This window comes from Haliotis cracherodii, unplaced genomic scaffold, assembly GCF_022045235.1.
Source record: "Haliotis cracherodii isolate W230 unplaced genomic scaffold, xgHalCrac1.p SCAF_10, whole genome shotgun sequence".
Taxonomy (NCBI): domain Eukaryota; kingdom Metazoa; phylum Mollusca; class Gastropoda; order Lepetellida; family Haliotidae; genus Haliotis; species Haliotis cracherodii.
Window position 1 is genome coordinate 38,390,626 of NW_027266265.1, and position 11,467 is coordinate 38,402,092.

The 11,467-nt window shown below is 39.8% G+C and overlaps 1 protein-coding gene across 1 annotated transcript; it reads left to right on the forward strand.

Moving 5' to 3' along the window:
- The first annotated feature begins 3,997 nt into the window (after window positions 1–3,997).
- LOC139454359 (peptidyl-prolyl cis-trans isomerase B-like) lies at window positions 3,998–9,748 on the forward strand. Its single transcript, XM_071236004.1, has 4 exons — window positions 3,998–4,178; window positions 5,942–6,143; window positions 7,346–7,465; window positions 8,863–9,748. Exons 1-4 carry the CDS (start codon window positions 4,122–4,124, stop codon window positions 9,093–9,095), a joined length of 612 nt encoding a protein of 203 aa, XP_071092105.1. The 5' UTR covers window positions 3,998–4,121; the 3' UTR covers window positions 9,096–9,748.
- The last annotated feature ends 1,719 nt before the right edge of the window (window positions 9,749–11,467 follow it).

Consider the following 11,467-nt stretch of genomic DNA (forward strand, 5'->3'; position numbering starts at 1 on the left):
ACGTGACGAGCGAGAGCTTTAACCACTAGGCAACCCGACCGCCCCTTATGTTACTGGGATAGATGATTTGCTTCTAATATTTACGATGTGACAAAGGATTGTAATCAAACATTTAAAGATATCGATATTGTCGGTTGACATTTATAAGTCTTATAAAGGCTTCAGTTATTGGTGGATTGATGGGATGATTAGCGAAACATTCTCTTCTCGCTTTGGAATAGCTGTCACATATCAACAAGACAAACATATATAATCCATCCTGAACATAATCAAAGCCTCTAGCATATCTGAATAACAGATGCGTTAAGTCAGCGAGCCTGACCACCCGATCCTGTTAGATGAAACCAATGCCTGTGTCTCTGTGAACTACCAACTTCAAACTTGACGACGTACAGGTGTATATCACGCCATTATCACCCAATAATATTCACCGTGAAAAGTTGTTTATGCTTAAACAAAATAGTCAATCACCGCGAGTTGATAAGTAGCATTCAATCTGTAAAAACGATTCATCCAAATTTTCAAACTTAATTTTTATAACAAACCAAAATGTTATAACATCACCAACTCTCCGTGGGATTCCAGATGTGAACACCACCTCCGTGGTCTAGAGATAGAGCGTCTGCCCCCGCCCTGTCATACCAAAAGACGTTAAAAGATGGTACTTGTTGTTTCCCTGCCTGCGCTCGACAGTAAGGGGCTAAAACAAGGACTGGTCGGCTCGGTGTCAGTATACTGTGTCTGAGTGGGATATTCATGTTTAACTGCGGCATGGTATTTCAGTCGGCTCGCACTATAAAATCGGCATTAGTCCGGACCAGTACAAGCAGCCACACAAACACACACGTGCATACACGTCCCTATATAAGTGCAATAAACTCTATTTCACATCTTCTGACCAAGTAAATTTAAAGAAAATTAATATACGCGGTTATTCCGATCAAGCACATGCAGTTGAAGATAACATTGCTATCTCTCACTGGACGTGGCACACACCATGGAAGGATGCACATTGGCTGGCAACGTTCTTGTTGGATCCCTCGTAGACCAACAATTAGTCTCTGAAAATAGTTAAATATATATTTTGGTAAATATACCCTCTTTTTAATATGTAAAAGGAAGGAGCCAGTCTCTTCATTTTCATAAATCCAGTGTCTGAAATCATGCATGGTAGTGTCGGATATATTTATATTTCAGCGTGTATGAGGGACTAGCTCATCGGAACATAAATGGGAACGCCGTGGAAATATCACTTCACGTCAAAAGCTTCCTGATTCGTCTCTATAATATTAGGAAAAGAATATTATAAAATTATTTTCAAAGTAGAACGAGGTTATCTTAAATTTAACCGCGCTAAACTGATTGTAATTGAAACCGCAGTTGTTTCAATCAGATGTTGTTATTGTGATTTGAAACCCCATGGAGATGGCAATATTAGCACTAAAGGACTCACGGAAATGATAAAAAACTTTTTTTTCGATCTCAGATTTTAAATAAATGCAGTTAATATACAAAATATATAAATATTCAAACAACTCAATTAGTACTAATTGGCCTTGGCACAAATACAGCGTATCAAAGGTCTTTTTACACGTAAAGTGTGTACAAATATCTACAAAACAGACTATTGTGAAACTGAGCATAACCAGGTGTTAGTAGATCAAGGTGAATGTCCATGACCTATGACACCTTGACGACAGGTGAAAACAGGTGCTTGAAACCCACGTGCATGTGATTTGTCAGTGGTTAGTGGTTAGTGATTGGCATAACTTTTTTCAAGGCTAATTTGCAGATTGCCTATAGCCTGTTTCTGCCATGTCAGATTGAACTTAGATTTATTTTTGAATGTTGAAAGTGCCTACAAATTACCTCCTGTAAAGTACATTTTGTATTGAGCACTGAGATAAAACTAGCAAATCCAGACTAGTACTTTTCCAGTTGTTTTGTTATTTCGCATTTACATCTACGTAATGCTTTGTGTCGATTATTAAATCCAGCACAACATTTTTTTTCCATTTCCATGAGGACTTTAGTCCTTACCAGTTTTCTTAATGTTGAAGGTATCCTGAAGGTTAGTAGAATTTTAAAACATTTGCGAGGGGTATAGCTACGTGTTATCTCTATTTGGGCCAGTTGATGTTCTTGGTTAATTTCCATTCCTGGATTATACCTCTAAACACATACACATATGCCTTCTCCTTGTCAGTATTACAGTCCCTGAACCATATTATTTTCTCTTCCGCCAAGCCCTTTTTGTAATGTAAAACTAAATGAAGCAAGTCAAGATATTCCTCAGGCTCTGAATCTCGCATCTCACTGGGTGACTAACGGGATCGGGTGGTCAGGCTCGCTGACTTGTTTGATGCATGTCATCGTATCCCAATTGCGTGGATCGATGCTCATGATGTCAATCACTGGATTTTTGGTTTATTTACAAACCGCCGTCATGAAGCTAGAATATTACTGAGTGAGGTGTTAAACAACAAACAAACAAACAATGTCCTTTCCTGTACTCAGGCACTTAGTCCCACCTAACAGCAAGCGTGGATTCAGTTCTGGATATACATGATTTCGCGATTTTTTCAGGTGAACAATATTGACGTGCTTTTGCGTGTGTTTGTGACGGGGGCCACTGATAGGGTAGAAGAATACGCTCATCTTTTCGTGAACACCTGGTATCATCAGTGTTTGATGGCGATTCATGGCGCAAGCTCATGGTATGGTCAGAATTGTAAATCGACTCTGCTTTTCACAGAGGTTCCTTATGAATATGGAAAGAGTTTTGTGGCTGGACATCACCTGTAATGTAGGTCAAGTATGTTATTTAAGGATACTTATCAAAGGGTGCCGGGAGAGTAGGGCCCCTTTAAGGACACGTGGTGCATGTTAGTTCTACAATAGGAAAGACTTAACTATTCTCCGTCACCGATTCTTTTGTTTCACGTTGTCCTTTGTCTGGTCTGTCCTCCACGGCTGCTGGACAAAAGAACGTGTAGACTTAGGAATAGGGTTTGACTAAACATGACAAACGTAATCAAAACGCCGAAACATTGCAAACGTAATGCCCAAAGCAACGATGATACCCGTATCAAAGCATCACAATTTCTTGTTTGTTTCAGTTTTGGCCACAATCAAACATGTATTTTCTTTTGCCCGACAGTTTACAGTCAGAAATGGTTTTACAGAAATAATAATTACAAGAGCTCTTTCACGAATTTCTACGAGAATTTGTTTATCTTGGTACTTTTCATACACACAATCCACATTGATAGTAACATGACCCGTAATCCAAGAGTCAAACAAAATGGCTCCTGGCAATGAAGTTAATGAAGAAATGCATGTTGTATTTTTTACAAATGTTATTTTGACAAAACAATTACTTGATGACAACTTCATACTGACATTTTTGAAAAACAACAGAAATTGTGTCAGAATATTTTGTTGTTGCTATAAGTTTTGAAAAGATCGCCTTCTGGCTTAGCAATTTCGGCTGACCTGTCCCTCTTTTGGACTCACGTGTGTGAGTAGGGTACACATATCTATTGCGAGTTTTTGGTATTCATAAAATCTTTGTTTTTGTATTGATATGATTTCTATTTTCGTATATTGATATGATTTGATTTTTATCTTTGGCTGCTCTGTTTATATACGTCGAGGTGTCAGAATATCTGTACTGTTCATCCCTGTCCAAAGGACCAGAGCAAGTCCCCCCATTCCGAGCCATACAGTGACCTCGAGTGGGAGATGGGATTCAGTTTGAAATATTTTCACATGGGTGTTTCACAAGTCCAGTCACAATTATGCAAGACAAACATGTAGATTGTACACTGACTAACAATAGTGGCGTGTTCGTTAAACAAACACAGCCACTTTGTTGCCACGTTTCCTATGGACATACTTGAGTGGTCGCATCATCCCCATCGCGATTCCAGCGTACAGTAAGAACGCCGAGCGGAACCCGATACGGGAGGGGGGCGGAGGGGGGATTCGGGAGGCAATAAAACAGGTCAAGATACGAAAGGATGTGCTAGCTCGGTACCGACATCAGCAACGTGGCAGAGAAATCGTGGCACTGAAAGCAGACGAACGAACGTGGAACACTCTCAACTTGAACACTGAACATGGATGCTGCACCACTACTCTCTCTGCTCTTGTCGGCCCTGCTGTCTTGCTGCTATGTAAGTGTATAACATTGTTTAATATGGGTGTGTGTAGGTTAAATGTAAGCAGTTCATGGACACTGCTCCACGCTATGCTTCTGTATGCACTCAAGTCAGGCTGCATTCCTTTGTCAGGCTTGTTGCACTGGGTTAACTACATGGTGACTCAAGCTAATATTCACTCTAAACCTGTGTACAGACTTTATTACAAGCTCCAAGCTTGCATTCCACGTAGGATATGTTTGTATAAGCATGTTTCAACCGCTGTTGAACTTGAGTTGCTTAAAAGAGCTTTCGAAACTTTATTTTTGTCAAATGTGTTTCAGTATTTGCAAGCATAGGACGAGTGTCCTATTCCGAGTATTGTATTTATGTAGTTTAAAACAGATGTATTTTGAAGGCAGACATTTGACGTATAACGAGGAAATGTAACCCATTAACCCTTTGTGCGTGGCAGTTGGCGGCCATTTTGAATTTGGAACCATAACCGGTTGTGAGATGCCATTGACATGTCTTCGCTCGCTGATTCAGCACAAGTGTTCAAATACATGGCCTTGTTAACCCTTAAAACTATAGATTTAATGCATGATATTATGAAAAATCTTCAAAACGTTCTGTGCAGTTACTCTTGCTGACAGGGTCACTCTCGATCGGTTTATCATCGAAATGTACCCAGCATGCATTGGGTACAAAACGATATATCGATAAATAGACCCAATCCGTATTTTATAAGTTTCAAAGCATGGTCATGTATCTATATTGTGGTTCAGTTCGTTGAAACGTTTTATTAATTAAAGTTCATCAGTATGCCGTAAACAACCCATCTTCCCGAGGCAAGGGAATTAACTCAAACTGTGAACAACGAAAATCTGTGAACAACTCGATATATCGTTTTGTACCCGGATACATTTTAATGATACACCAACCGAGAGTGACTCTTGTGATCTCCAGATATTCTTCAAAATGTAATTAACTGTTTGCTTCCACATCAGCAGGTTCCTCGTAAAATAAACCGGTTCCTCTCTATCGTTAACGCAGCAAATATGCCGTATATCAATATAAACATTTCGGGGCAGGAACCCAGTCCATATGTGTAGGCTGAGTAATACATGGCGACCAGATGCTAAACACACACAACAGGTGGTTACTCCCGGCATAGCTGTTCCGGGTTTCTTCATGGCCCCGTGGCCTGTATAGTTGCGCCATGGTGACGTCACCGCCAGATGGCCAGTCTGTGGCATGATGCGTGTCTAGGGGGGAGGGGGGCATATTCGGGAACATGGGGTTGGTTTAACGCAGCTTTGAACAGCCGTTTAGTCATGTGAGGGTGTGACCCCTTTGGTTGGGAGGACAGGATGATAAGGTACCAAAAGCGATAATTGGATCAATCGAAACTAGTTAAAATTAACGATCCTGGAAATTCTGAATAGAATATATTAAGATTCGATTTGTAAAATTATCTTATGATCTATAAAAAATAGAAGACAAGAGAATTTCTTCATTTTCAGAGCTCCCTGAATTTTAAGAAATGTAGACTTTCCCAGAGTGTTGTAGACATGCTTGGCATTTGTGGATATTTTGTGTTAAGGTCTGTACAAAAGACTATTCCGAAACTAAAGGTCATTTCTTTAGAAAACCTGCACGAAAGAACTTATTATTTTCTCCCCAAATCTAGTTATTTTGCATAAATCACTTTTAGAAATGAACAGTGAACAACTTTGATTGTGGCGTGGTATTTGTTTCATCTCCATTGCTACTATCGTTTTATCCTATATCTTCAGGCAGGGGAGACAACTGTGACTCAGAAGGTGTACTTCGACATTGCTATCGGGGGTCAGTCTGCCGGGCGGATCGTGTTCGGCCTGTTCGGAGAGACCGCTCCCAAGACTGTGGACAACTTCTTCACTCTTGCCACTGGCAGTCTCGGATTTGGCTACGCCGGAAGTAGCTTCCACAGGGTCATCAAGGACTTCATGATTCAAGGTCAGTGGCAATTCTTGTATCTTGTGCCAGTGTTGTCTATATAAATATATTGTATTTGAGTCCATGGTATTTGATTGGCTAAGCAAGCAATTTATTGCTTTTTATGTTCCCATACCTTGGAAAAGAAATAGGCCACGCCCACTAGACCCACAGGGTCATCAAGAAATTTATAGATTTTTATTTAATTTTATTTGAATATATTGGAAGTGAATGCATGGTATAAAGCCAGCAATTTGTGTTTCCATAAACCGAAAAAGAAATAAGCCACGCCCACTAGCGGTCTAGTGTTTATTGATTCGATGATAATAGGGTGGGCGGGACTAGGGTTACATCATTACGCTGTACCGGATAAGAAAAGTACAACTTTATGGATACAGTCCATGCACAAAACACTGCAATCAACAATACGAAATCAGTGACAATAACGTTTGATTGGCATCAGGAGTTGGTGAGTGAATAAGAAAACGTACAATTTTATGGATAACAACTTCAGGTTTATTGCATTTATCGACGTTTCGATGTAGATTATCACACTGGAGAAAGAATCAACATCGAAACATTGATAAAAGCAATAAACCAGAAGATTGCATATAGTGAATATGTTAAAGATGTGTACACTTGCCCGCGATATGTGTCTCTACATCTTTAAACTTTAACTTTTAACGTCCAGTTTCCACACTTGCTGAACTAGGCTGGTTTTATAGTTAGATTGCACAGTCCAATCAAAATCGCCCAACGAAATCGAAATCCGGTTCGTTAACTGTCATGCAGATTTTAGGTCGATTGCAGGATTTGCAAAGCACGTGCACCGCCAAATCGTTGTCAACAGATATTATCCAAATCATTTCATGTTTTTAATCAAGGTGCTCACGTGATTTGATACACTTCGCGATGTAAGACCCGTTTTATCACAATATAGACCTTGATTATCGATCAGATCGTCCTGTCTGGGCGCCGCCATTTTGTTTGAAGCAAATGCAAGTGATACGAGAGGTGGAATCTGATTGGTCCATAGGAGAGGCATAGAAGGGACATAACTCCTGAAAGCCACTGGTGGCGCTATGATCGAGCCACGAAATTCCAGCCTAGTTCGGCAAGAGTGGAAACTGGACTTTTAAGAGTCAGTAAATTCCCTTGCCTCGGGAAGATGGAGTATGTATAGATGTGTCTTCCTGCCTCACCATGCATAACTGTACTTTCAGGTGGCGACTACGACAAGAAAGACGGCTCCGGCATCAAGAGCATCTACGGGGGTTACTTCGACGACGAGAGATTCACCCTGAAGCACTATGGCCCTGGCTGGATCAGCATGGCCAATGCCGGTAAGCATTCGCCGAGGGGAGATAACTCTAATCTAGACAGACATTCAATTATATAATATATTCAATAATTGCCTGAGTGCAAATATGGATTTCACAAATCTCTAACTCAATGAACAAATTAAGTTAATAATCTTCATAAACCATTTTCTGTTTATTATTTTAAAAAAAAAATGATTTTCCTGGGAGAATTACGTAAGGCTTCGTATATACATTCCCGTTGGCACTGAAACCACGAGCCGCTCCTTTGTAAAGACATTGTTTTCAAGGAATACACCTCGGGGTACCGTTGACTTCGGAACAGATCGCAGATCACCGTAAATAGTGCTTTGGAGTAAGATGTTCTTGCTATACATATGTAGTGAATTCATTAGTGTCTTCAAAAGGTGTATTCGATTCCCGACATGGGAACAATGTGAGAAGCCCATTTCTGGTGTCCCCCGCCGTGATATTGCTGGAATATTGCTAAAAGCGGCGTACAACCATACTCACTCACTCACTCAAAAGGTGTCGAATGAAATATGAATATTTTCCTATCACCCAAGAGTTTTCAATCAAGGTATTTGCGTATTAAACATGTAGTCACATAGCTAGTCTTCCATTGTTACACTTGACATTTTACCGCACCCATTTCTGTACAATTCCGAAATAGTGACTCGGCTAGTCTTTAGTCGTCGAGAAGAATAGGTTTGGGACATTCTTCGCTCAGTCTTCGCTTAGGCAACATGTGACATCTGATATTTCGGAATGATAACAAAATATGATTACTTCGCAACTTCGAACACACACTGACCGGTATGAATGGGAGATGTAAACTGTATTTATTTAGGGCACGCCAACTTAGAAACTACTGTTTCCTGATTGGCTGATAATAGAATGGGCGGGGCTTGTGTTGCATTATTGCGCTGAACGATGTCACCTATTTCGTTAGTTGTCTTCGGTTTTATGTGCGTTAATTATAAAATAAGCAGTCTGTGAAGAACTATTGTTGACTATATTTATATTTACGAATTGACTTCAATATGTTTTACGTAGACTGTTCATGGCCTTTGTCAAAATGACTGACAACAATCTTTCTGATAGGTCAAATATTGAATTGATCGAATTGACTGACTTTCTTATTGAATTTCAAATGAATTGCATGATTCCTCTCTAATGCATTATAAATAGTATCAACGTGTTGAGGTGTCCTGCGCCATGAATATATATTAATAAACATTTTTACTAAAAGCCTAGGCAAATCTAGATGAGACTAAACCAAGTCTAGTTTCCTAACGGCAGAGGGGGAAAATTTCTTTTCAAAGAAGTAAATTACAATTATTTTAAAGAATGCTGATGTCAACTGTTACTCTACGTGTTCAGTCTCAACCTCATGACCAATCACAACTCGTATTTCCCAGGTCGTAACACCAATGGCTGTCAGTTCTTCATCACCTGCAAGCCGACCCCATGGCTGGATGGAAAACACGTCGTCTTCGGCAAGGTTCTTGACGGCATGGACGTAGTGGAAGAGATCGCCAGCGTGGCCACCGACGACAACGACCACCCCTTGAAATCCGTCATCGTGTCCGAGTCGGGAGAGATCGCTCTTGGGGAACGATTTGACGTATCCACAACGTACAATGCTGCATAGGATGCTGTGGGCTTGAAACCGTCCAAGATTGAGATTTGTGTTCATGTAAAAGCTTGTAAAGATGTTTAAGATTGTGTTCGGAAAAGTTATGAGAACTGGCAGGTTTCGAACTCCTAAGAGATATCTGAACGTCATGCGCACAATTTAGACGAAGGTGAATGCCACAGAGGTCAGCAGTCACGGCATCGTCACGAAATTAACCTGATTAAAACTTTAAATTAATTCTGCCAGCATCAAGTTTTCTGCTTTCAAGTATGTTTTATTATTAGATCCGATGTGATGACGAAATGAAAACAGAGAGACACCCCTAAAAATGGCGCAAGATATCGTTCTTGATAATCAAAAAATGTTTGACCTTGTCACTCAAGGTTTTGGTGCTATGCCCTTCATCAGTGAAACCAGAGAGTCTCAATTTTACCACCCTCGATTATCCAGTGACTTATAGTATATGCTACACTGGATAATCGAGGCTACTATTTGAGTTGTGATTTCTGATGTTTTGAGACACGCAATGATCATGCTTAGGAATTGTCTGCGAGTTTGTGTTTGTATGTCGTGGAGAGTGAGAGGAGATGTGTGTTTCGTGGTAATGTATTTGAAGGCTGTTTATCGTCATTTAGTCATCATGAAAGCACTCTCTGGTACATCGGAGGAGATGTGGAGATATACATTACTACGGGGAATCAGAGGGGTCAGCTATATCGTAAACTCGTTTGGAATTGAAACATTCCCATTTTAGTCACCCATAGCTTCGTATGTCAGATTATTTACATCCTACAGGAATTTGGGGGAGATTTTGAAAATAATATGACCGGAAATTTAATGCTGTTTTTAAAAAAAATGAATTACTGTCAGTTGTAAATGGTTCCTTTTTTTGTACGAGTTCACTGCAGATACCTCGCCCTTGATGTTATCTGATAAACGATCGTCACCACTCGCCTGTAGTCGGGGAGTAATCGGCAAAAACCGGAATGGCACGAGTGGTGACGAATAACTCCGACAAAACGCGAGTGAAGAATTTCACAAGTTTACACAGATCAAATCCGTCCTATAAAGTGCTTTTATAATTTGTAAGGGTTTCAAATGCTGTTTAACACTCAAATAATAATGATGATAAATATTATTCACGATGTATGCTGGAAAGGAATAGGCGTTTCTTATATATGTGTGTTCCAATAGATAGGTATTATCAATTCGTATCTATATTGTTGGACCAAGTTAATCAAAGGCAGAGAATAGGACAATGTCAGCGTCGATGTAACTTACGTAAGATTCTTGTTTACTGAAGACGGGTTCCCAGTAGCAGAGAGCCAATAAGATTTTATGTCCCTTTTAGCAGATAAGGATAATGTTTCAAATCCCACTTCAATGTAGATGTTTTGTGAATTTAGCGAACAGCCCGTATGTCAAAGAATGAATAGATCGCCGTACTTGTTCCCAAAGTGCCAAAATATTTGATATAATTTTTATGCAAATTATACTTAATTTGAAGGTTTTTGTAATTTCTTTTTAAAAATACCAAACTATTTTAATTATCTAATTTTGAGGGTTTTTTCAACATTTTTAAAACATATTTTTTTATTGTTGTTTATGAGATGATATGTATTGATATTGTGCAATTGAACATTACCATTCTTGTGATATTACACTAGGTGATATTGCCTGTCCGATAATGTTGTTTTGTATGTGTTTTACATTTCAATTTTAAATAAAAAGATTCAACTGCCATTGTCCTATCATGTTTGCGTTTGTAAATCCGTGTGCTTAGAGCTGCTGGTTCAGGGAGTTGACTCCGGCTGCACAGGGGCAACAATAAACGCCTATGTATTTACCGGTGAGTGCAAGATGTGATTCGCATTGCTCGTGCTATCATGCATCTCTGGTTGCCCGGCCAATACTCGATTCTTGACAGGTTGTGGTTGTATTGACTTGGATATTGCTGACTGCGGCGTAAAGTAACATTTACTCTATAATCCCATGATCAAAGGTGTGAGATATTGGGCGTTGGTCCTCATATCACGTACCAAAAGACTTTTAAATATGGTACTTGTTGTTACCCTGTCTGGCGCTCAGCATTACGGGACTAAAACAGTATACTGTGTCTGAGTGGGGTATTCATGTTAAACTGCGTCATGGTATCTTAGTGGGCTAGCACTATAAATCGGTGCAAGCAGACACACACACACACACACACACACACACAAACACTCACGTGCATGCACGTCGCTATATAAGTGCAATGATCCGTAGTTGAACGCGACCTTAAACCACATTTCACCCCACCCACTTTACATTCCGACAGTCTGGGCTTTATAAGGTGCTTTAAGAAGTAACAGCAAAAACATGTACGAAGTCTATTCACATTTTATTTA